Below are 27,160 nucleotides of genomic sequence, written 5' to 3' on the forward strand. Positions count from 1 at the left end.
CTGGATCGGCCCTCCAGGTCGACCACTTTCACAGAAAGCCTCTGCACACTATCCTGCAATGACGTGCATAGCTTCTCTAACTCGTCGATCCTACCAGCGTTGAATTCAGAAGCTTTCTCAAGGTCCATAATACTCTGGCCCTGCGAAGCGACCGTTTGAATGGTGTTCTCGATTTTGCTGTCCAGTTCAGCAATAGTAGCCTTAAGATCCTCAGCTATAGCAACACGTAGTTCTCCCAAAGCCCGGCTAAGTTCTGTAAGTGTCACGTTGTTACCTGTGCCTTCCGCCATGTCTGTCTCGTTGTTTGGCGGGGAGTAGGCCTCCGATGTGGATTTATTGTCCTTTGGTCGCTTATTACTCGGCATTTTCACATAGAAAGTTACAATATTGTATTAGAAAGAGACGTTTGTTGTAAAAAGTGCCATAAAGTAGGTTAAGTTAGATTATTTCGCAAAAAAGTTGCAGGAGCCTCTCACACACAGCCGTTCACTCCAACATGCTAGCGCCGCCCCGACATTTGTTTTTTTAGTGGGGTTTTTATCTTTTTTCTCTGGGGTATTTTGATCGAGACAAGAATACTGAATTCGGCCTTTGATATGGTTCTATTGTCAGAGATTCATTATTGTATCTCACTTCTTAGTACAACAAATTTACCCTGTAATTGAATTCAACATTACGCTTAAAGGAAGAAACCCTTAACCACAGATTTAGGATCATATTTCCAGATTCTTTACCATTAGGGGGGATAAACAAATATCTGATCCTGTATCAGTGGTTAAGGGGAAGCTCTACCTACCTACAGCTCCTCATTTTCTCATCCTTCTCTCCACAGTCTCTGGAGCAAAGGCTGCACAGCGCCAACCACTCGTTGCAAGCCACGCCCAACAGCACCATCCACAGCCTGGCCCCTGCCACCCACGCCCCATTGGTTGACCTGTGGGGGGCGGGCCAGACAGAGTCCTATCACACTGATATTGGAGGGTACAACATAGGCGTGGCAGCGGTGGTGGAGGCGGCTCTGAATGTTCCGTCTGGGGATGAGGGGGCGGGGACAGACCATTCCCCTCTGCTGGAGCAGCATGAGGAGGAAGATGAACTGAAGGTGAGGTCATATCAGGTCACAGGTTTATCAGGGCCCAGTTTTTCAAAAGTTATCTATCTGGATTTCGCCTATAGGATAGGATTAAATGCATAGAAATAAAATTAATAGAACGGGAGTCCACATTCAAGACAATGATTCATCCATTCTATTCATTCTATTTTTATGCATTTAATCCAGATTGATGATTTTTGAAAACTGCAGAGAGGTACATCCTTGATGCTTTAATATACAGTACCAGTCAAAAGTTTGGACACACCTACTCATTCCAGGGGTTTTCTTTATTTTTACTATTTTCTACATTGTAGAATAATAGTGAAGACATCAGAATTATGAAATAACACATATGGAATCATGTAGTAACCAAAAAGTGTAAAACAAATCAAAATATATTTTATATTTCAGATTCTTTAAAGTAGACACCTTTGGCCTTGATGACAGCTTTGCACACTCTTGGCATTCTCTCAACCAGCTTCATGAGGTAGTCACCTGGAATGCATTTCAATTAACAGATGTGCCTTGTTAAAAGTTAATTTGTGGAAATGTTTGAGCCAATCAGTTGTGTTGTGACAAGGTAGGGTAGGTATACAGAAGATAGCCCTATATGGTAAAAGACCAAGTCCATATTATGGCAAGAAAAGCTCAAATAAGCAAAAAGAAATGACAGTCAATCATTCCTTTAAACATGGTCAGTCAATCCGGAAAATTTCAAGAAATTTGAAAGTTGAAAGTTGAAAGTTTCATCAAGTGCAGCCGCAAAAACCATCAAGCGCTATGATGAAACTGGCTCTCATGAGGACCGCCACAGGAAAGGAAGACCCAGAGTTACTTCTGCTGCAGAGGATAAGTTCATTAGAGTTACCAGCATCAGAAATTGCAGCCCAAATAAATGCTTCACAGAGTTCAAGTAACAGACACATCTCAACATCAACTGTTCAGAGGAGACTCCGTGAATCAGACCTTCATGGTCGTATTGTTGCAACAACAAAAAACTATACTAAAGGACACCAATAAGAAGAAGAAACTTGCTTGGGCCGAGCAATGGACATTAGACCGGTGGAAATCTGTCTAAATTTGAGATTTTTGGTTCCAACCGTGTCTTTGTGAGATGCAGAGTAGTTGAACGGATGATCTCCGCATGTGTGGTTCCCACCGTGAAGCATGGAGGCAGAGGTGTGATGGTATGCTTTGCTGGTGGCACTGTCAGTGATTTATTTAAAATTCAAGGCACACTTAACCAGCATGGCTACCACAGCATTCTGAAGCAATACGCCATCCCATCTGGTGCGTGCTTAGTGGGACTATCATTTGTTTTTCAACAGGACAATGACCCAACATACTTCCAGGCTGTGTAAGGGCTATTTGACCAAAAATGAGAGTGATGGAGATGACCTGGCCTCCACAATCACCAGACCTCAACCAAAATGAGATGGTTTGGGATGAGTTGGACCGCAGAGTGAAGGAAAAGCAGCCAGCAAGTGCTCAGCATATCTGGGAACTCCTTCAAGACTGTTGAAAAAGCATTCCAGGTGAAGCTGGTTGAGAGAATGCCAAGACTGTGCAAAGCTGTCATCAAGGCAAAGGGTGGCTACTTTGAAGAATCTAAAATCTAAAATATATCTACACACTTTTGGTTACTACATGATTCCATATGTGTTATTCATAGTTTTAATGTCTTCACTATTATTCTACAATGTAGAAAATAGTACAAAATACAATTAAACCATTGAATGAGTAGGTGTGTCCAAACTTTTGACTGGTACCGTATGACAGAGAGACATTTCCATCTGAACTCGTGAATAAACCCTTGTTTTCTCCTCTCCGTGGGCAAAGAATCATGCATTATCTGTTATATTCTAAAAATGTCTCTCTCAATGTTCTGTAAGTGTCATCCCCTGACCAAGCCCCTGCTCTGTCCCCTGAACAGGACGAGGAGCTAACACTCTGCATGGAGCCGGAGTCTGCCACTCTAACACAGAGAGATGAAGCCATCACCTCCGGGGGCAGTAGTCCTGGGCAACGTAGTCCGGGGCGCAGTAGTCCAGGGCGCAGTAGTCCAGGGCGCAGTAGTCCGGGGCAACCAGCACAGCAAATCACAGAGCGGAAGGCCTCTGATGTCAGCTGTGGAGGCATCCAGATTCTGGAGGAGAAGGAAGAGAAGCAAGGGTCTGCTGTTGCTGCCATGGCAACCAACTGATTGACAGATCGTCCTGAGAGACGTGACAGACTGACCCTCAGCGTCAGGAATGACTGATCCTAATAATTAAATATTTATCAATAAATCTGTTCCTTTTCAGGTATCAAACACATTTTTGATGGGATATAAACTCTTGTGACCACTGAAGAGCAGAGGAGGAAGATTTGGAAACGGACTCACACAGTGACAACAGCTGGTCCAACAGACAACTTTTTTTTGGAAGCCTTACATTCCCAGAGAGAAGGAGGAGGGAGGGATGAATAGAGGGAGGGAAAAAAGACTAAGTGAGAAAAAGGAGGTATGGGGGATGATAAAAAGAAGATGAGCAGCTGAGATAGAGACATTTGTATCAGGAAAAGGAAACGGAGGAGGAGGGAATTGAAACATGCATGCTTTTTAAGAAACAACTGGATCCGGTCCAGCATCAAATATGATAATGATCATTAATTCTATAGTAATAAAACATTATCATGACAACAATGATTTTCTAACAAAGCAAAAAATCATGACAACACAAAAATCTATGTATAAGTGAATGATAAAAGAATATATATCAAAATCACTGTTTTTACAACACTATCTCTCCATTGGAGAACTACTCTGTTTACAGCTTACACTCAACACATCAAATAGAATAATATCAACCCCATAACTTGAAGAACAGAAACACTCACATGTTATACCCTCTCCTCTTATGTCATTCACATCTAGCATCCACAACACTTATAGAACTAACTGCACGGATACAGAGCAACTTTAGTAGGTTGGGTTCATCATAACCCCCTAAAAATTACACCTATTCAATTATCCCCAAAAACTAATTAAATCCAAATTGGCTCTCTGCAACTTAACCACTGCAGTGAAATCTACTTAAACCCTCCTAACACAGTTAGAAAGACAACAACGTTACTATGTTGCTGTGTTCTCCAGATGTCCAAGGCACATAAAGGCTGCAGGCCTGTCCTGTCGGCCACACACACAGCACTGCACAGTTAAAGGAATGTACTGTACAGTAAGATAGTGTGCTTCCTACTCTGTCTTTCCGTATGTTTCTTCACAGTACTATGGAGTACCTGTCCTATATTGAACTGTATAGACTTTGCACTGAACCTAGGACACGGCTGGTGCTGGGCCAGAGAAGACTCAGGGCATGGAGCTCCTTGTAGTCTGCTTGACTGTGCATCTTGACTGACAGGTCCGTGTCATGGAGTGAATGGTGAAGAGACAGAGCTGTAGTAGTGAATCCCTTTTCACTGATGCAATCCAACAGATCAGAGGCTGCCTTTGGACTCACACACGTCACACGTCAATGTCCTTGATTACTGTTCAGAAAGAGCTCTTAGCATCACCAGGAACCAAAACAGAACCACTAGACGAGATGGATTCTGAGCTGTTGTTCCAGGTTCCAAACTAGAGATGGCTGGAGGAAGAGGAAGTGCTCTGGAGTGTTTAGGTACCAACAGAAAGAGGATTTAGATTGAGATGTGCTTCTGTTTTAACACAGATTGTTGTTTTGATGTCAGCTCTTGGGGACAATACCAAGCTTTTCTTTGTGGAGAAAAGATGAGGAGCAAATGTTTCTCTCAAAGGTGTAGGTTGGAGCTGTTTGAATTGGGTACTGATTCTTAGAAGAGCAAAAACACATCTTCAAAATTGTAACTAATTAGTGAGGAGCCAAACACAGGTCTCCTAAACGGCTTGTAGCCACTACTGTCATATAGATGTAAATACTAATGAGAGAGGATATAAACCACATCTCTCACAGTCCCCACTGCAACAGTTTCTTTATTTTTCTACAAGTCTCAGTCCCAGCTCTTTCCTTTGGGAATCTTCCTGAGCTCCCAAATTAAGCTTATTGCATTTAGATTTGTTTCTATCACCACACAAGTAAAAGGAAAAGGATAGTGGAATGTCAACATTGTAAATAGTGTGATCATTAAAATATTGGATATCGGAATATTGTTTTAAAATAATGCAAAGGACCTAATTTGACTGGGTCTAAGGAGAACATTGAAGTCAATCAGGGAATATAACTGAATAGTAGAACCAAACACTAGAACCGAACAGAACCGGTATCTTCCTGCTCATGGTGACTACAGTGATGAAGCAAAACTCTGCCTGAGCCGAGTGTGACGTTTGAGTTAGCGTGTGTATTTCCTGAAGAGGAAAGTGTGTATCCCAATGGAGGAATGGTAGTGAAGTTCAGAGACATGATGGAATAGTGGAATTTTGGAGATACTGGTCTGGAATATCTGTGCATGTGTCACTAATAAAAACAACAACAATATCAATTTATTATTATTATTAGTATTCTTATTAATATGATTATTATTAATATTATTATTATTAATATTATTATTATTTGACGGAGAACAACCTTCTCCTTTCACTCTGATGATTGTGTGAAACTTTTAAGATGGAAAAAAGGTTTATTGACTTGAATTCATTCAATTATTGATTGATTATTTATGCAATGTTGGGACAATGTTTATTTTTCTACTGAATTATTGACACCTCCTCCAGTATAAGACAGAATATGTGTGGTTGATGTAGAGCAGTTTCGTGTTGGTTGGGGCTCTCTCTGATCGGACAAACAGACAGTGAACACTTCTGGAGGGCTACATTGTGGCCACAATTATTTGTAATCAGTTGTGTTAAAGCTGGGCTGGAATAAAACCCTGCACACACTGACTGCATCCCTCCAGACCAAGGGTTAGGGTTAAGGTTACCCACCTCTTCCCTGGAGCTGTCCATCATGAAACACACAATGATGTCATTTACATAGTCATAACCAGTCATGAACATGTCACAGCTGCCATGATCACCCAGGCAATGACAACACAATCTCAATCATACAACCTCCTTTAGGCTACTAATCATAAGTGTCCATCAGCTGTCATGAGACGTATGACGCGTCTGCAAGACAAGATGCATATTGGTGTTAGAACTAACCAAGGCTAGGAGTCTATCCTGACCACGTGACCTGACCAGGATAGACTCAGCACCCCTACATCTAACAGATGGTTCTGCTGAGCTGCTACCTTGTGGTGTTTTTCAGTTTGTGTTATGCATTAGCCTTCACCTGTCTGTCTCAGACTGGCTCTGAGAGATACAACCTACAGGATGTCTTTACCCAACCACTCTTATTCATTGATTTATTTCAGGATTATTTGGGGGGAGGAATAACATGACAGCCTGTACATAGTTTATTATTTATTGTAGGTTAAGTCTTTTTGAAGCAGTATTGTTCTGTGAGTTGTCCTTGGGACTTTCTGTAGTGATAGACCTTTGACCCCAGAGAGATTGTTCTGCTTCATTGAAAGCACAAACATGGACCCAGAGAATGATATTACTTCAACGAAGATATTTTATTGATTTTTTTGACGATTAAGAACTTAATGAATTAATAAACTAATAACAAGAAGCCAAATGTATTTCCTTGGATGTTCCTGTTTATCGATTGTCTTTGTTGATTGATTGACTGATTTATTTCCAGTTGATTTCTAATTATGTATGAATCTACTGCCATCTTTCAATACTTAACTTTTTGCCTTTCTACCCCTTGCTCTCTCTTTGTACCTGTTCTGTATATTTGTGTCTCTGTCTGTCTGAGTCTGTCTGTCCATGTAGTAGTCTGTTTTCTTGTTGGAAGAATCACTGCCTGAAAACATTGTTTAAAAAATGTGACAGATTGACCAAATTTGAGGCAAACAGACATTTCAACAAAATGATGTGGTCAGTTGGAACCGTGTGGCACAGAACCCTGAGGTAAATACAGTTGTATACAATTGGCTTGATTGAATGTTTTAATTTGAGATGATCAATGTAAACTGGCAATACCAGTGTATTAAAGCCCATACCTATGCATGCTTATGGGAAGGTTGTGACGGGATGGTTCTTCCACGTGGTCTCCCCTCCCTTCCTCCCCCTCTCTTTCCCCTGCATGAGCGAACACCCTCTTCCATCCCTTTCTCCTCTACTCCATTCTCTTTCTTCTCCCCCTCCTCCCCTCCTCCCCTCTATCCAAATAAAAGAAAAACGGTGGAGAAAGAGCAAATAAACACACAAAGAGAATCTTGATGTGTATGTGTGTGGACGTCTTTGGACAGTGAGAACGTTTTTTATATTGTGAGGATGAGGAACGTCACTGAAAGCGTGCTTTTCTTTATGGTCAGTGAACACGGAGATGCAAAGCCTGCTGGGGCTTTGTGACGCAGTTCTTCTATCATGTTTCCATTCCCTTCCTGTCAACCCCAAACACACATTCTAGGTGTCTTTAATCCCGAATACATGACCATGTATCCATCCTTCCTTCCTGCCTTCCTTCATGTATGGTAGTGTAGAAAACTTGCTGGTAGACATCAGGGATTACTTAAAGGAAGGATGGATAGATGTTTTAAGTACTGATATAGGGCCCCAGCCTGGTAGCCAGTTCTGTTTCTTGTTCAACTTCTTTGTCAAAGCCATACCAAACATGACAACCACAGAAACAGCAGAAAGCGTCCTGCAGGGGACTGGCAACTATGGTTGAGGCCTACAGTTAAACCTCCCTGTCTGTCTGCTGTTGTCAGCCATTATGATGTCAGGAGAATGTTAATGTCAAACAAATTGAGGCTGAAATACACTGTTGACCTTCTCAGCTGGAAGTGTTTATACGTCCACAGCCGTTTTAAAGACAGACTTTTACAAGACTGGAGTGAACAGTGCATCTCTAGTATTATGCTGGAGCTGATTATTGCCATGCTCCAAGTCCAATGAAATGTTACTGAAAACATTTCAATATTTATTGGATTCCATAAGAATAGTAGATAGGCATCGGTATGAACAATTTTAATATTTACTTTATAGTGGTTACAGTAATAATTTAAAGCCTGTATATTCATTAATCAGTAAACGTTCAATCGCTTTGATCAAATATAAATCAGTCCATTGACAGACATTGAGTCCTGATTAATGATGTGATTTCATTATCAAACATTTCATTGCTGTCATATACAGTGTCATAAAGATACATGGAATTCAGTGATACAGACATACAGTACCATATAGCTACAAACACATTCACACATTCAACAACACCGGGACAAGGAGACCAACCATGATAGGTACAGATGAAGAACGTATAACATTTGTCCATTTTTGTAGTTTTAAAGACACGGAGAGAGACCTGAGAAACTGAAATAGTGAAAAAGAAGTTTGTCTTGAGTAGAAAAAAATCCTTCAAAAACTGCTGAGATCAGGAAAGAGACTATCATCTTACAAAAAGTATTATAAGCTAACAAAAATTCCAGAACAACAAGTCCCAGAAGCACTGTGTGCACCTGTTCTTCCTGCTCTCTGTAAGCTGAACATCTGCAGAGCCTCGAATGAGCCTGTACAGAACTCCAATACCCAGGATGCTTCTTGTTACGCTCTCCTTGAAACGCTCACTGAATGAGGTAAGTGGAGTGAGGGCAGAGAGGAGAAAGTCTTCATTTAAGAAACAGAATCCACAGAATTCCCTCAGTCGCCATCTAAATCGGCTCTTCAGAATCTTCGCTCTCCCTCTCTCCATCCGTCTCCGGCACGGTAGGAAGGGATGACACAATGAAGATACGAGTGGAGGAGGAGGAGGGTGGTGAGGTGGGGGAGGAAGGCTCTTGAGGGGGACAGTCTGTCCCTCGGCTGTTGGGGGTGGAGGTATCACACTCTGTACCTGCACTGGAGCCACCTGCTCCTCCTGCGTTCCCCCTGGGTTCCTCCTTAGCCTCATCCATGTCACCCTCTCCCTCTGTCCCAACCACCTCATCCTTCCACCTTACTACCTCTCCCTCCCTCTTTCCTCCATCTCCCTCCCCCTTTTCTTCCTTAACCTCCCACCTAAACCCCTCGCTCCCCTCCTTCCTACTACCCCCTCCCTCCCTCTTCCCCCCCTCCCTGGTGGGGGAGGAAGGGGTGGAGGAGGGAGCCACGTGCTTCTTGGCTTTACGGTTGGCATCTCTGAAACTGGCCAGAGGGGGGCGCAATCTTACCCCACTGCGGGTGGAGCCCTCGATGGCCTTCTGCAACTGTGAGAGGTAAGAGAGAGGGAGAGATAGAGAGGGAGAGATTAAAGGGGAGAGATAAATATAGAGGGGGAGAAGAGAAAAGGGAGGGGGAGAGAAGGAAGAAGGGGAGAGAGAGAGATAAAGAAAAAGGGGAGAGAAATAGAGATTGAGATGGAGGGTGAGAGAGGAAGGGAAAGAGAAAGAGAGTGAATAGAAGTGGTTAACATAGCAGGTCATAACACAAGCAAAGCATGTTAATACAGGTTTACTGTGACGCTGTGATAAGTCAGAGACGAACACCGTTGATGGTGTAATAGTGTTAGCTCTGACAAATTGAAAACCCTAGTCATTGGCGACTCCATTACCCGCAGTATTAGACTAAAAACGAATCATCCAGCGATCATACACTGTTTACCAGGGGGCAGGGCTACCGACGTTAAGGCTAATCTAAAGACGGTGCTGGCTAAAGCTAAAACTGGCGAGTGTAGAGAGTATAGAGATATTGTTATCCACGTCGGCACCAACGATGTTAGGATGAAACAGTCAGAGGTCACCAAGCGCAACATAGCTTCAGCGTGTAAATCAGCTAGAAAGATATGTCGGCATCGATTAATTGTCTCTGGCCCCCTCCCAGTTATGGGGAGTGATGAGCTCTACAGCAGAGTCTCAACTCAATCGCTGGTTGAAAACTGTTTTCTGCCCCTCCCAAAAGATAGAATTTGTAGATAATTGGCCCTCTTTCTGGGACTCACCCACAAACAGGACCAAGCCGGGCCTGTTGAGGAGTGACGGACTCCATCCTAGCTGGAGGGGTGCTCTCATCTTATCTACGAACATAGACAGGGCTCTAACTCCTCCAGCTCCACAATGAAATAGGGTGCAGGCCAGGCAGCAGGCTGTTAGCCACCCTGCCAGCTTAGTGGAGTCTGCCACTAGCACAGTCAGTGTAGTCAGCTCAGCTATCCCCATTGAGACCGTGTCTGTGCCTCGATCTAGGTTGGGCAAAATTAAAGATGGCGGTGTTCGCTTTAGCAATCTCACTAGTATAAAGACCTCCTCCATTCCTGCCATTATTGAAAGAGATTGTGATACCTCACATCTCAAAATAGGACTACTTAATGTTAGATCCCTCACTTCAAAGGCAGTTATAGTCAATGAACTAATCACTGATCATAATCTTGATGTGATTGGCCTGACTGAAACATGGCTTAAGCCTGATGAATTTACTGTGTTAAATGAGGCCTCACCCCCTGGTTACACTAGTGACCATATCCTCCGCGCATCCCGCAAAGGCGGAGGTGTTGCTAACATTTATGATAGCAAATTTAAATTTACCCCAAACAAAACAACAACAACGTTTTCGTCTTTTGAGCTTCTAGTCATGAAATCTATGCAGCCTACTCAATCACTTTTTATAGCTACTGTTTACAGGCCTCCTGGGCCATATGCAGCGTTCCTCACTGAGTTCCCTGAATTCCTATCGGACCTTGTAGTCATCGCAGATAATATTCAAATTTTTGGTGACTTTAATATTCACATGGAAAAGTCCACAGACCCACTCCAAAAGGCTTTCGGAGCCATCATCGACTCAGTGGGTTTTGTCCAACATGTCTCTGGACCTACTCACTGCCACAGTCATACTCTGGACCTAGTTTTGTCCCATGGAATAAATGTTGTGGATCTTAATGTTTTTCCTCATAATCCTGGACTATCGGACCACCATTTTATTATGTTCGCAATCGCAACAAATAATCTGCTCAGACCCCAACCAAGAAGCATTAAAAGTCGTGCTATAAATTCTCAGACAACCCAAAGATTCCTTGATGCCCTTCCAGACTCCCTCTGCCTACCCAAGGACATCAGAGGACAAAAATCAGTTAACTTGTTATGGATAGGGGGCAGTATTTTCACGGCCGGATAAAAAACGTACCCGATTTAATCTGATTATTACTCCTGCCCAGAAACTAGAATATGCATATAATTATTAGCTTTGGATAGAAAACATTCCAAAGTTTCTAAAACTGTTTGAATGGTGTCTGTGAGTATAACAGAACTCATTTGGCAGGCCAAAACCTGAGAAGATTCCAAACAGGAAGCACCCTCTCTGACTATTTCTTGGCCTTCTTGATCATCTCTATCCAAAACAGGGGATCTCTGCTGTAACGTGACATTTTCTAACGCTCCCATAGGCTCTCAGAAGGCGCCAGAACGTTGAATGATGACTTTGCAGGCCATGGCTGAAAAACAGTAGCGCATTTGGTAAGTGGTCGATCTGAGAACAATGAGACTGGCGCGCGTGTGCCCAAGACGACTCCAGGTTTTTATTTTCAGTCTTTGAACGAAAACAACGACTCCCGGTCGGAATATTATCGGTTTTTTACGAGAAAAATCACATAAAAATTGATTTTAAACAGCGTTTGACATGCTTCTAAGTACGGTAGTGGAATATTTTTAATTTTTTTGTCACGAAACGCGCCGGGCGCGTCACCCTTCTTTACCCTTCGGATAGTGTCTTGAACGCACAACAAAACGCCGCTATTTGGATATAACTATGGATTATTTGGAACCAAACCAACATTTGTTATTGAAGTAGAAGTCCTGGGAGTGCATTCTGACGAAGAACAGCAAAGGTAATCCAATTTTTCTTATAGTAAATCTGAGTTTGGTGAGTACCAAACTTGGTGGGTGTCAAAATAGCTAGCCATGATGGCCGGGCTATCTACTCAGAATATTGCAAAATGTGCTTTCCCCGAAAAGCTTTCACCACGACTGCATAAAGGAGTTCTGTATCTATAATTCTTTAAATAATTGTTATGTTTTTTGTGAACGTTTATCGTGAGTAATTTAGTAAATTCACCGGAAGTGTTCGGTGGGAATGCTAGTTCTGAACGTCACATGCTAATGTAAAAAGCTGGTTTTTGATATAAATATGAACTTGATTGAACAAAACATGCATGTATTGTATAACATAATGTCCTAGGAGTGTCATCTGATGAAGATCATCAAAGGTTAGGGCTGCATTTAGCTGTGGTTTTGTTTTTTGTGACATTATATGCTAGCTTGAAAAATGGGTGTCTGATTATTTCTGGCTGGGTACTCTGCTGACATAATCTAATGTTTTGCTTTCACTGTAAAGCCTTTTTGAAATCGGACAGTGTGGTTAGATAAAGGAGAGTCTTGTCTTTAAAATGGTGTAAAATAGTCATATGTTTGAAAAATGGAAGTTTTCGGATTTTCGAGGAGTTTGTATTTCGCGCCACACCTATCATTGGATATTGGAGCAGGTGTTCCACTAGCGGAACGTCTAGATGTAAGAAGTTAACCACCTAACCGAGGAACTCAATTTAACCTTGCGCAATACCCTAGATGCAGTTGCACCCCTAAAAACTAAAAACATTTGTCATAAGAAACTAGCTCCCTGGTATACAGAAAATACACGAGCTCTGAATCAAGCTTCCAGAAAATTGGAACGGAAATGGCGCCACACCAAACTGGAAGTCTTCCGACTAGCTTGGAAAGACAGTACCGTGCAGTATCGAAGAGCCCTCACTGCTGCTCGATCATCCTATTTTTCCAACTTAATTGAGGAAAATAAGAACAATCCGAAATTTCTTTTTGATACTGTCGCAAAGTTAACTAAAAAGCAGCATTCCCCAGGAGAGGATGGCTCTCACTTCAGCAGTGATGAAATCATGAACTTCTTTGAGGAAAAGATCATGATCATTAGAAAGCAAATTACGGACTCCTCTTTAAATCTGCGTATTCCTCCAAAGCTCCATTGTCCTGAGTCTGCACAACCCTGCCAGGACCTAGGATCAAGGGAGACACTAAAGTGTTTTAGTACTATATCTCTTGACACAATGATGAAAATAATCATGGCCTCTAAACCTTCAAGCTGCATACTGGACCCTATTCCAACTAAACTACTGAAAGAGCTGCTTTCTGTGCTTGGCCCTCCTATGTTGAACATAATAAATGGCTCTCTATCCACCGGATGTGTACCAAACTCACTAAAAGTGGCAGTAATAAAGCCTCTCTTGAAAAAGCCAAATCTTGACCCAGAAATTATAAAAAACTATCGGCCTATATCGAATCTTCCATTCCTCAAAAAAATAAATGAAAAAGCTGTTGCGCAGCAACTCCCTGCCTTCCTGAAGACAAACAATGTACACGAAACGCTTCAGTCTGGTTTTAGACCCCATCATAGCACTGAGACTGCACTTGTGAAGGTGGTAAATTACCTTTTAATGACGTCAGACCGAGGTTCTGCTTCTGTCCTCGTGCTCCTAGATCTTAGTGCTGCTTTTGATACCATCGATCACCACTTTCTTTTGGAGAGATTGGAAACCCAAATTGGTCTACATGGACAAGTTCTGGCCTGGTTTAGGTCTTATCTGTCGGAAAGATATCAGTTTGTCTCTGTGAATGGTTTGTCCTCTGACAAATCAACTGTATATTTCGGTGTTCCTCAAGGTTCCGTTTTAGGACCACTATTGTTTTCACTATATATTTTACCTCTTGGGGATGTCATTCGAAAACATAATGTTAAATTTCACTGCTATGCGGATGACACACAGCTGTACATTTCAATGAAACATGGTGAAGCCCCAAAATTGCCCTCGCTAGAAGCCTGTGTCTTAGACATAAGGAAGTGGATGGCTGCAAACTTTCTACTCTTAAACTCGGACAAAACAGAGATGCTTGTTCTAGGTCCCAAGAAACAAAGAGATCTTCTGTTGAATCTGACAATTAATCTGGATGGTTGTACAGTCGTCTCAAATAAAACTGTGAAGGACCTCGGCGTTACTCTGGACCCTGATCTCTCTTTCGTTACCCTGGACCCTGATCTCTCTTTTTACTGACTTGTTGCACCCTCGAGAACTACTATGATTATTATTATTTGACAATGCTGGTCATTTATGAACATTTGAACATCTAGGCCATGTGCTGTTATAATCTCCACCCGGCACAGCCAGAAGAGGACTGGCCACCCCTCATAGCCTGGTTTCTCTCTAGGTTTCTTCCTAGGTTTTGGCCTTTCTAGGGAGTTTTTCCTAGCCACCGTGCTTCTACACCTGCATTGCTTGCTGTTTGGGGTTTTAGGCTGGGTTTCTGTACAGCACTTTGTGATATCAGCTGATGTAAGAAGGGCTATATAAATACATTTGATTTGAATTTGATTTGAATAGTGTGACTCACTATTCGAGTACAACAGAACAGCAAAGCAACATCCAACTGAACAGGCTCCAAGTATTTTTATGTGTATATATTATGGATTCTCATTTGTTCCTGCCAAGGCAGCAGCTACTCTTCCTGAGGTCCAAACAAGATTAAGGCGATTACATCACAAAAAAATTTAACAGTACATCATACAACACATTACTACACCACTACATATCTACAATACAAAATGTATAATTTTACAATGTACATGTGTGTAAACTGTATGTGTTAGCGTGTGTGTGTGAGTATGCGTATGTGTGTCTCTTCACAGTCCACGTTGTTCCTTATGTAGTATTGTGTGTTTCCCAGAGTCTGTTCTGGACTTGGGGACTGTGAAGAGACCCCTGGTGGCATGGCTTGTGGGTTATGCAGGGGTGTCTGAGCTGTGTGCTCGTTGTTTGAACAGACAGCTCAGTGCTTTCAACACGTCAATACCTCTCACAAAGACATGCAGTGATGCAGACAAGCTCTCCTCTACTTTGAGCCAGGAGAGATTGACATGTATGTTAATGATGTTAGCTCTCCATGTACATTTAAGGGCCAGCCGTGCTGCTCTGTTCTGGGCCAACTGTAATTTGCATATGTTCTTCTTTGTGGCACTTGACTATATGACTGGGCATTAGTCCAGGTGTGACAAAACTAGGGCCTGTAGGACTTGTTTTGTTGATAGCGATGTCAAGAAAGCAGATCTTAGCTACCATTGCATCAATATGTTTTGACCATGACAGTTTACAATCCAGGGTTACTCCAAGCAGTTTAGTCTCCTCAACTTGCTCAATTTCCATATTATTAATTTAAATATTTAGTTGAGGTTTAGGGTTTAGTGAATGATTTGTACCAAATACAATGCTTTTAGTTTTTGAAATATTTAGGACTAGCTTATTACTTGCCACCCATTTTAAAACTGACTGCTGCTCTTTGTTAAGAGTTGCTGTGAGTTCACTTGCTGTGGTAGTTGACGTATTTAATGTTGAGTCATTAGCATACATAGACACACAGGCTTTACTCAGAGCCAGTGGCAGGTCATTAGTAAAGATGGAAAAAAGTAAGGGGCCTAGACAGCTGCCTTGGGGAATGCCTGACTCTACCTGGATTATCGTGGAGAGGCTAGGCCATTTCAAAACTTCAAATGTTTGCTTTTCAGCCATTGTCATGTAGACTTGATTGTGTGTTTTGGATCATTGTCTTGCTGCATGACCCAGCTACGCTTCAGCATGACCCAGCTGCGCTTCACACTACCACTACCATGAAGCTAGCTAGCTAACGAAGAACAACAAAGAATATCTAGTTAACAGAAGAAAAGAAAGAGAAAATCAGGACAGAAGAAAAAGGATATCAAAGTGAAACAGTTCTCTAAAGACACAAGAGACAATAATACAAGAAACAACACTTCTGTAGCTTGTCAACTATGTGTCTGTCTATCCCTGTTCTCTCCTCTCTGCACAGGCCATACAAACGCTTCACACCGCGTGGCCGCTGCCACTCTAACCTGGTGGTCCCAGCGCGCACGACCCACGTGGAGTTCCAGGTCCCCGACAGCCTCTGGAACTGCCGGTCTGCAGCCAACAAGGCTGAGTTCATCTCAGCCTATGCTACCCTCCAGTCCCTAGACTTCCTGGCGCTGACGGAAACATGGATTACCACAGATAACACTGCTACTCCTACTGCTCTCTCTTCGTCTGCCCACGTGTTCTCGCATACCCCTAGAGCATCGAGCCAGCGGGGTGGTGGCACTGGAATCCTCATCTCTCCCAAGTGGACATTCTCTCTTTCTCCCCTGACCCATCTGTCTATCTCCTCATTTGAATTCCATGCTGTCACAATTACCAGCCCTTTCAAGCTTAACATCCTTATCATTTATCGCCCTCCAGGTTCCCTTGGAGAGTTCATCAATGAGCTTGACGCCTTGATAAGTTCCTTTCCTGAGGATGGCTCACCTCTCACAGTTCTGGGTAACTTTAACCTCCCCACGTCTACCTTTGACTCATTCCTCTCTGCCTCCTTCTTTCCACTCCTCTCCTCTTTTGACCTCACCCTCTCACCTTCCCCCCCTACTCACAAGGCAGGCAATACGCTTGACCTCATCTTTACTAGATGCTGTTCTTCCACTAATCTCATTGCAACTCCCCTCCAAATCTCCGACCACTACCTTGTATCCTTTTCCCTCTTGCTCTCATCCAACACTTCTCACTCTGCCCCTACTCGGATGGTATTGCGCCGTCCCAACCTTCGCTCTCTCTCTCCCGCTACTCTCTCCTCTTCCATCCTATCATCTCTTCCCTCTGCTCAAACCTTCTCCAACCTATCTCCTGATTCTGCCTCCTCAACCCTCCTCTCCTCCCTTTCTGCATCCTTTGATTTTCTCTGTCCCCTATCCTCCAGGCCGGCTCGGTCCTCCCCTCCTGCTCCGTGGCTCGACGACTCACTACGAGCTCACAGAACAGGGCTCCGGGCAGCCGAGCGGAAATGGAGGAAAACTCGCCTCCCTGCGGACCTGGCATCCTTTCACTCACTCCTCTCTACATTCTCCTCTTCTGTCTCTGCTGCTAAAGCCACTTTCTACCACTCTAAATTCCAAGCATCCGCCTCTAACCCTAGGAAGCTCTTTGCTACCTTCTCCTCCCTCCTGAATCCTCCTCCCCCTCCCCCCCCTCCTCCCTCTCTGCGGATGACTTCGTCAACCATTTTGAAAAGAAGGTTGACGATATCCGATCCTCGTTTGCTAAGTCAAACGACACCGCTGGTCCTGCTCACACTGCCCTACCCTGTGCTTTGACCTCTTTCTCCCCTCTCTCTCCAGATTAAATCTTGCGTCTTGTGACGGCCGGCCGCCCAACAACCTGCCCACTTGACCCTATCCCCTCCTCTCTTCTCCAGACCATTTCCGGAGACCTTCTCCCCTTCCTCACCTCGCTCATCAACTCATCCTTGACCGCTGGCTACGTCCCTTCCGTCTTCAAGAGAGCGAGAGTTGCACCCCTTCTGAAAAAACCTACACTCGATCCCTCCGATGTCAACAACTACAGACCAGTATCCCTTCTTTCTTTTCTCTCCAAAACTCTTGAACGTGCCGTCCTTGGCCAGCTCTCCTGCTATCTCTCTCAGAATGACCTTCTTGATCCTAATCAGTCAGGTTTCAAGACTGGGCATTCAACTGAGACTGCTCTTCTCTGTGTCACGGAGGCTCTCCGCACTGCTAAAGCTAACTCTCTCTCCTCTGCTCTCATCCTTCTAGACCTATCTGCTGCCTTTGATACTGTGAACCATCAGATCCTCCTCTCCACCCTCTCCGAGTTGGGCATCTCCGGCGCGGCCCACGCTTGGATTGCGTCCTACCTGACAGGTCGCTCCTACCAGGTGGCGTGGCGAGAATCTGTCTCCGCACCATGCGCTCTCACCACTGGTGTCCCCCAGGGCTCTGTTCTAGGCCCTCTCCTATTCTCGCTATACACCAAGTCACTTGGCTCTGTCATATCCTCACATGGTCTCTCCTATCATTGCTATGCAGACACACAATTAATCTTCTCCTTTCCCCCTTCTGATAACCAGGCGGCGAATCGCATCTCTGCATGTCTGTCAGACATATCAGTGTGGATGACGAATCACCAGCTCAAGCTGAACCGCGGCAAGACGGAGCTGCTCTTCCTCCCGGGGAAGGACTGCCCGTTCCATGATCTCGCCATCACGGTTGACAACTCCCTTGTGTCCTCCTCCCAGAGTGCTAAGAACCTTGGCGTGATCCTGGACAACACCCTGTCGTTCTCCACTAACATCAAGGCGGTGACCCTGTAGGTTCATGCTCTACAACATTCGCAGAGTACGACCCTGCCTCACACAGGAAGCGGTGCAGGTCCTAATCCAGGCACTTGTCATCTCCCGTCTGGATTACTGCAACTCGCTGTTGGCTGGGCTCCCTGCCTGTGCCATTAAACCCCTACAACTCATCCAGAACGCCGCTGCCCGTCTGGTGTTCAACCTTCCCAAGTTCTCTCACGTCACCCCGCTCCTCCGCTCTCTCCACTGGCTTCCAGTTGAAGCTCGCATCCGCTACAAGACCATGGTGATTGCCTACGGAGCTGTGAAGGGAACGGCACCTCCGTACCTTCAGGCTCTGATCAGGCCCTACACCCAAACAAGGGCACTGCGTTCATCCACCTCTGGCCTGCTGGCCCCCCTACCTCTGAGGAAGCACAGTTCCCGCTCAGCCCAGTCAAAACTGTTCGCTGCTCTGGCACCCCAATGGTGGAACAAGCTCCCTCATGACGCCAGGACAGCGGAGTCAATCACCACCTTCCGGAGACACCTGAAACCCCACCTCTTTAAGGAATACCTAGGATAGGATAAAGTAATCCTTCTAACCCCCCCCCCCCCCCCCCCCTTAAAAGATTTAGATGCACTATTGTAAAGTGGTTGTTCCACTGGATATCATACGGTGAATGCACCAATTTGTAAGTCGCTCTGGATAAGAGCGTCTGCTAAATGACTTAAATGTAAATGTAAATGTAATGCTTGAAAATTGGTATGAGGTTCTTACTGTGGAATGCAGTTTTTGGTTTTCACCAGGCATAATAAGAAGTATCAATTTTTTTGTTATTTGTAACAGGTTCCCTTGATCTAATATTAGGTTTTGGTTGAAGATCTGATAACATTCAGTATAAAAAATAGGCTAATGACTTCTCCAAAAGCTAATTGGAGTCAGGAGTCAGCTAAGCTGGAGTCCAATCAATGAGACGAGATTGGAGATGTTGGTTAGAGCTGCCTTGCCCTATAAAAACACTCACAAAATTTGTGTTTGCTATTCACAAGAAGCATGGCCTGATATGAACCATGCCTTGAACAAAAGAGTTCTCAGAAGACCTAAGATTAAGAATTGTTGACTTGCATAAAGCTGGAAACGGTTACAAAAGTATCTCTAAAAGCCTTGATGTTCATCAGTCCACTGTAAGACAAACTGTCTATAAATTGAGAAAGTTCAGCATTGTTGCTACTCTCCCTAGGAGTGGCCGTCCTGCAAAGATGACTACAAGAGCACAGCGCAGAATGCTCAATGAGAATCCTAGAGTGTCAGCTAAAGACTTACAGAAACCTCTGGAACATGCTAACATCTCTGTTTACGAGTCTACAATACATAAAACACTAAACAAGAATGATGTTCATGGGAGGACACCATGGAAGAAGCCACTACTGTAAAAAAAAAAAAAAAAACATTGCTGCAAGTCTGAAGTTTGCCAAAGTGCACCTGGATGTTCCACAGTGCTACTGGCAAAATATTCTGTGGACAGATGAAATTACAGTTGAGGTGTTTGGAAGGAACACACAAGACTATGTGTGGAGAGAAAAAAGCACAGCACACCAACATCAAAACCTCATTCCAACTGTAAAGTATGGTGGAGGGAGCATCATCATTTGGGGCTGCTTTGCTGCCCAAGGGCCTGGACAGCTTGCTATCATTGATGAAAAAATGAATTTCCAAGTTTATCAAGACATTTCGCAGGAGAATGTTAGGCTATCTGTCCGCCAATTGAAGCTCACAGAAGTTGGGTGATGCAACAGGACAACAACCCAAAACACAGAAGTAAACATCCGGCGCAACAGAGATGGCCGCCTCGCTTCGCGTTCTTAGGAAGTATTTTGTTTTTTTATGTATTATTTCTTACACTGTCACCCCAGGAAATCTTAAGTCTTATTACATACAGCCGGGAAGAACTATTGGATATAAGAGCAACGTCAACTTACCAACATTATGACCAGGAATACGATTTTCCCGAAGCGGATCCTCTGTTTGGTCCACAATCCAGGACAATGGATCGGATCCCAGCAGGCGACCCAAAACAACGGCGCCACAGAAGGGGCAGATGGAGCGGTCTTCTGGTCAGGCTCCGTAGACGGACACATCGCCCACCGCTCCCGAGTATACTACTTGCCAATATCCAGTCTCTTGACAAGGTAGACAAAATCCGAGTAAGGGTTGCCTTCCAGAGAGACATCAGAGATTGCAACATTCTCTGCTTCACGGAAACATGGCTCACTCGGGATACGTTATCAGAGTCGGTACAGCCACCTGGTTTCTTCACACATTGCGCCGACAGAAACAAACATCTCTCTGGTAAGAAGAAGGGTGGGGGTGTATGCCTTATGATTAACGAGTCGTGGTGTGATCATAACAACATACAGGAACTCAAGCCCTTTTGTTCACCTGACCTAGAATTCCTTACAATCAAATGCCAACCCCCATTATCTACCAAGAGAATTCTCTTCAATTATAATCACAGTCGTGTATATTTCCCCCCCAAGCAGACACCTCGAAGGCCCTGAAAGAACTTCATTGGACTCTATGTAAACGAGAAACCACATATACCGAGGCTGCATTTATTGTAGCTGGGAATTTTAACAAGGCTAATCTGAAAACAACGCTCCATAAATTTTATCAGCATATCGAATGCGCAACCCGAGCTGGCAAAATCCTGGATAATTGTTACTCTAACTTCCACGACGCATACAGAGCCCTCCCTCGCCCTCCTTTACGCAAATCTGACCACAACTCCATTTTGTTCCTCCCAGCCTATAGACAGAAACTAAAACAGGAAATGCCCGTGCTCAGGTCTGTTCAACGCTGGTCCGACCAATCTGATTCCATGCTTCAAGATTGCTTCGATCATGTGGACTGGCATATGTTTCGGATAGCGTCGAACAACAACATTGATGTATACGCTGATTCGGTGAGCGAGTTTATTAGCAAGTGCATCGGTGATGTTGTGCCCATGGCGACTGTTAAAACCTACCCCAACCAGAAACCGTGGATTGATGGCAGCATTCACGCAAAACTGAAAGCGCAAACCACTGCTTTTAATCAGGGCAAGGCGACCGGAAACATGACAGAAAACAAACAGTGTAGCTATTCCCTCCGCAAGGCAATCAAACAAGCCAAGCGTCAGTATAGAGACAAAATAGAGTCGCAATTCAATGGCACAGACATGAGAGGTATGTGGCAGGGCCTACAGTCAATCACGGACTACAAAAGGAAAACCAGCCCCATCGCGGACCCCGATGTCTTGCTCCCAGACAAACTAAACAGCTTCTTTGCTCGCTTTGAGGACAATACAGTGCCACCGACATGGCCCGCTACCAAAACCTGCGGGCTCTCTTTCACCGCAGCCAACATGAGTAAAACATTTAAACGTGTTAACCCTCGCAAGGCTGCCGGCTCAGACGGCATCCCTAGCCGCGTCCTCAGAGCATGCGCAGACCAGCTGGCTGGTGTGTTTACGGACATATTCAATCAATCCCTATCCCAGTCTGCTGTCCCCACATGCTTCAAGAGGGCCACCATTGTTCCTGTTCCCAAGAAAGCAAAGGTAACTGAGCTAAATGACTATCGCCCCATAGCACTCACTTCCGTCATCATGAAGTGCTTTGAGAGACTAGTCAAGGATCATATCACCTCCACCCTACCTGACACCCTAGACCCACTCCAATTTGCTTACTGCCCCAATAGGTCCACAGATGACGCAATCGCAATCACACTGCACACTGCCCTAACCCATCTGGACAAGAAGAATACTTATGTATGAATGCTGTTCATCGACTACAGCTCAGCATTTAACACCATAGTACCCTCAACTCGTCATTAAGCTCGAGACCCTGGGTCTCGACCCCGCCCTGTGCAACTGGGTCCTGGAGATTCTGACAGGCCGCCCCCAGGTGGTGAGGGTAGGAAACAACGTCTCCACCCCGCTGATCCTCAACACTGGGGCCCCACAAGGGTGCGTTCTCAGCCCTCTCCTGTACTCCCTGTTCACTCATGACTGCGTGACCATGCACGCCTCCAACTCAATCATCAAGTTTGCAGACGACACTACAGTGGTAGGCTTGATTACCAACAACGACGAGACGGCCTACAGGGAGGAGGTGAGGGCCCTCGGAGTGTGGTGTCAGGAAAATAACCTCACACTCAATGTCAACAAAACAAAGGAGATGATCGTGGACTTCAGGAAACAGCAGAGGGAGCACCCCCCTATCCACATCGACGGGACAGTAGTAGAGAAGGTGGAAAGTTTTAAGTTCCTCGGCGTACACATCACGGACAAACTGAAATGGTCCACCCACACAGACAGCGTGGTGAAGAAGGCGCAACAGCGCCTCTTCAACCTCAGGAGGCTGAAGAAATTTGGCTTGTCACCAAAAATACTCACAAACCTTTACAGATGCACAATCAAGAGCATCCTGTCGGGCTGTATCACCGCCTGGTACGGCAACTGCTCTGCCCACAACCGTAAGGCTCTCCAGAGTGTAGTGAGGTCTGAACAAATGAAAACTACCTGCCCTCCAGGACACCGACACCTACACCACCCGATGTCAGAGGAAGGCCAAAAAGATAATCAAGGACAACAACCACCCGAGCCACTGCCTGTTCACCCCGCTATCATCCAGAAGGTGAGGTCAGTACAGGCGCATCAAAGCTGGGATTGAGAGACTGAAAAACAGCTCAAGGCCATCAGACTGTTAAACAGCCATCACTAACATTGAGTGGCTGCTGCCAACATACTGACTCAAATCTCTAGCCACTTAATAATTAAAAATTGGATGTAATAAATGTATCACTAGTCACTTTAAACAATGCCACTTTATATAATGTTTACATACCCTACATACTCATCTCATATGTATATACTGTACTCTGTACCATCTATTACATATTGCCTATGCCGTTCGGGCCATCGCTCATCCATATATTTATATGTTCATATTCTATTCATTCCTTTACACTTGTGTGTATAAGGTAGTTGTTGTGAAATTGTTAGATTACTTGTTAGATATTACTGCATGGTCGGAACTAGAAGCACAAGCATTTCGCTACACTCGCATTAACATCTGCTAACCATGTGTATGTGACCAAGAAACTTTGATTTGATTTTAAATCAACAACAGAATGGCTTCAACAGAAGAAAATACACCTTCTGGAGTGGCCCAGTTATGAGGTTATTGCTGCCAAAGGAGGGTCAACCAGTTATTAAATCCAAGGGTTCACATACCTTTTCCACCCTGCACTGTGAATGTTTACACGGTGTGTTCAATAAAGACATGAAAACATATAATTGTTTGTGTGTTACTAGTTTAGGCAGACTGTGTTTGTCTATTGTTGTGACCTAGATGAAGATCAGATAAAATGATGACCAATTTATGCAGAAATCCAGGTATTTCCAAAGGGTTCACATACTTTTTCTTGCCACTGTAGCAGGGGATGTAAAGCCATAACACATACGTTGTTTTCAGCAGAACATTATGATCAATAATGTTAAAAGCTGCACTGAAGACTAACCAAACAGCTCCCACAATCTTTTTAGTATCAATTTCTCTCAGCCAATCATTAGTCATTTGTGTGAGTGCCGTACATGTTGAGTGCCCTTCTCTATAAGCGTGCTGAAAGTCAATTGTCTACTGTGAAATAGCATTGTCTCTGGTCAAAAATGTTTTTCAAACATTTAGTAAGGGTTGGTAGCAGGCTGATTGGTCGGCTGTTTGAACCAGTAAAGGGTGTTTTGCTATTCTTGGGTAGTGGAATGACTTTTGCTTCCCTCCAGGCCTGATGGCGCATGCTTTCCTGTAGGCTCAGTTTAAAGAGATGGCAAATAGGAGTGGCAATGTAGTCCGATTTCATCCTCAGTAATTTTCCATCCAAGTTGTCAGTCCCAGGTGGTTTGTCATTGTTGATAGACAACAATAATGTTTTTACCTCTTCCACACTCACTTTATGGAATTAAAAATGACAATGCTTGTCTTTCATAATTTGGTCAATTATGCATGGATGTGTAGGTTCAGAGTTTGCTGTTGGCATGGCATGCCTCAGTTTGCTAATCTTGGCAATGTAATTACTGTGACATCATCATCAGAGAACGATGACAGAGAGGCATGGACAAGCTGTGTGTCTGATGCTTCTACACTGCAGAAAAGGAAGACTCGGCATAGAGCCAGAGAGAGAGAGAAAGAGAGAGAGAGAAAGGGAGAGAGGAGAGAGAGAGCTTGTGTGATGTGTGATCTCACCTCCTTCAGTGCTACGACTCCCACCAGTTTCCCAATGCTGGTAACATAGGCATGACTGAGACCCAGCAAGGAGAACAAAGTGTGGGTCTGTCAAAGAGAGAGGGGGAGGCCTATTTGTCAATAACCTACAGCATGTAGTGTTTATAATGGCTTAAAGTGGCTACATAAGAGCACAAGGTGCTAGCTACAGTTGATACCTTGTGTAGGGAGGTTCTCTCCACCAGCTGAAAGGGGGAGGGATCAATCCGTATCTCCTCCATACTGATTGGCTTATCCAACTCTTCTTCTTCCCAGGCTTTGATCTGCATTAGCCAATCAGAGAGCAGAGAGGGCAATTGACAATATAAAGAGGGAATAATAATTGATGATGTTTGATTCTATTTGTGGAATCCTTTTAGAGCTACATAGGGGTTAGGGGTTAAAGGTTGATCAGGGTCAGTGAGACACATTACCTCCTCTGAGGACATGGTGTCGGTGAGTGGAGGTGGGGTGGATTCCTGGAGAGAGGAAGCGAGAGAGAGAAAGAGAAAGAGAGAGAGAGAGAGAGAGAGAGAGAGAGAGAGAGAGAGAGAGAGAGAGAGAGAGAGAGAGAGAGAGAGAGAGAGAGAAAAGAAGGAGTGTGAGATGGAGAGGGGGGGTGGTTCAGAGATTTTTCTTATTTTCTCCCTCCAGGTTTACAAAGTGACAGATCAGATGCCCCCTTGTGGTGCTATTTCTCCATCACACAGAATGACTAACCTGCTCATTACATATCACATCATACAATATATCAAGGTCATGCCATTGATGTGAGCGTGTGTCCCCTACTGGACAGAATGTGATATTGCTCCTCATTGAGCTACCAGAGGAAATTAGCTACCAGAGGAAAGCTTGAGGTTGATGTTGGGATTAGCACAGATCCAGGATCAGGTTGCCCTAACCCCAATCCAAACCTCAACCATTATGGGAATGAAAAACATTTTCTAATATATCTGACCCCCTATCAGTGGTTACAGCCAATCTCTATCTTGATATGGAATGATACCTGAGCTTCAGCCTGGCTGGTTGAGGAAGAGGAGAAGAGGCGCTGAAATATTCCCCTCACAGACTGGAGGGAACGCTTCTCTGAAAGACAGGACAGGACAGACATTTAGAAGTGAGTAAAATGGGTAAACATTCTCACTCCAACACATTCTCACTCCAACACTCACTCCAACACTTTTCTACAGAAGGTGCTGGTTAATTGTTGTAAACAAACCCCATGAGCAATCGATAGAACAGCAGGTCTAATATTGATTCTGCTGTATTGATTGCTTATTGTAGATACAGAATCTGGTTGTAGAGTAGTGGCCTAAGGGAACACACTTAATGTGTTGTGAAAAGTCTTATGAAATGTAATGTAATGTAATATTTTTTTTGCCTTGGCAGCAGCTAATGGGGATCCTAAATAAATAAAAATACAAACATGGATGCACTAGTAACAAAATAGCAATAGTGGGTGCATCCCAATTCTATGACATTTTGTGTGTGTCATGTCACCTGAGACGGTGTGATTGGTGGAGGACTCCTGTGGTTTGGGGGATGGGAGTGGCCTATTCTGTTCATCTTGTACTGGAGAGGTCTAGAGAACAGACAAAAGGGCTAACCAAGTTCATAACCAAGTATTACATGATCTTGTGGATAATTATAATGCATTATAAATGTGTTTATAAAGGCATTATAAGTATACTGATATTTATTCCTTTAATAAGTATAAAAAATATGATGCTATCGTTTAATCATTCCATCCATCCATCCTTCCATCCTGTCACCTCTCCTCCCTCCTCATCTACGAAAGTGAAGGACTCCCAGCCCTGGCCCAGTGACCCCTGACCCCTCTCAAAGACACGCCTCTCAGCCGAAAGCCACCAATCAGAGATGGCCTGCAGCTCTGTCCTCTCGATAGACCCCAATAGGATCATAGACTCTGAGGAAAGACGGGAGGAACAGGGAGAGAAAGAGAGTAGAGTGAGAGAGAAAGAGAAAGAGAAAGAGAGAGAGAGAGAGAGAGAGAGAGAGAGAGAGAGAGAGAGAGAGAGAGAGAGAGAGAGAGAAAGAAAGAAAGAAAGAAAGAAAGAAAGAAAGAAAGAAAGAAAGAAAGAAAGAAAGAAAGAAAGAAAGAAAGAAAGAAAGAAAGAAAGAAAGAAAGAAAGAAAGAAAGAAAGAAAGAAAGAAAGAAAGAAAGAAAGAAAGAAAGAAAGAGAGGGATTTCAGTGGATGGATTTGTGTCATCTACGATGCATGGTATCAAACATTCTAGAACATGTCTCACCTTTGGAGTCGACCAGAGGGATGGTTTTGAGGGAGGTGGAGTCTAGCAGATAGCCCAGCTCCCGATAGGTCGACTGGGAGGACAGGAAGTTCACCTTCCGCACCATCATGTCCTCCACAAAGATGTTGTACTTACTGAGGGAGGAGAGAGGATATATGTGAACTGTGCCTGCTTGAGTCATAATAGCACACAAGGTTGCATGCACACTAGAACTGTTTGAGCCACAATGGCATACAGTTCTCTGCATAAACACTTATTAGAGCCATAATGGCGTCCGTTCCAGT

At 44.1% G+C, this 27,160-nt stretch overlaps 2 protein-coding genes across 6 annotated transcripts in view; one reads left to right on the forward strand and one right to left on the reverse strand.

Annotated features, from left to right (window-relative positions):
• LOC106576679 (uncharacterized) overlaps positions 1-6,726 on the forward strand; it is a 53,344-nt gene extending 46,618 nt beyond the window's left edge. For all 4 annotated transcript variants that reach the window (XM_045718764.2, XM_045718765.2, XM_045718767.2 and 1 more), the window contains 2 exons: positions 833-1,102; positions 3,027-6,726. In XM_045718764.2, coding sequence (XP_045574720.1) covers positions 833-1,102; positions 3,027-3,296 — 540 coding nt within the window. In that variant the 3' untranslated portion in view covers positions 3,297-6,726. The remainder of the gene's footprint in view (positions 1-832; positions 1,103-3,026) is intronic.
• A 1,384-nt stretch (positions 6,727-8,110) lies between these two features.
• The window catches only part of LOC106592935 (chloride channel protein), a 68,173-nt gene continuing 49,123 nt past the window's right edge, over positions 8,111-27,160 (reverse strand). For both annotated transcript variants that reach the window (XM_045718761.2, XM_045718762.2), the window contains exons 16-23: positions 26,877-27,010; positions 26,377-26,531; positions 26,105-26,186; positions 25,611-25,690; positions 25,039-25,083; positions 24,784-24,888; positions 24,587-24,673; positions 8,111-9,343 (exon numbers count right to left, since the gene is read on the reverse strand). In XM_045718761.2, the coding sequence (XP_045574717.1) occupies positions 8,810-9,343; positions 24,587-24,673; positions 24,784-24,888; positions 25,039-25,083; positions 25,611-25,690; positions 26,105-26,186; positions 26,377-26,531; positions 26,877-27,010 (1,222 nt within the window). In that variant the 3' untranslated portion in view covers positions 8,111-8,809. The remainder of the gene's footprint in view (positions 9,344-24,586; positions 24,674-24,783; positions 24,889-25,038; positions 25,084-25,610; positions 25,691-26,104; positions 26,187-26,376; positions 26,532-26,876; positions 27,011-27,160) is intronic.

The sequence above is a fragment of the Salmo salar genome, chromosome 05 (genome assembly GCF_965601325.2).
Source record: "Salmo salar chromosome 05, fSalSal1, whole genome shotgun sequence".
NCBI classification, from domain to species: Eukaryota; Metazoa; Chordata; class Actinopteri; order Salmoniformes; family Salmonidae; genus Salmo; species Salmo salar.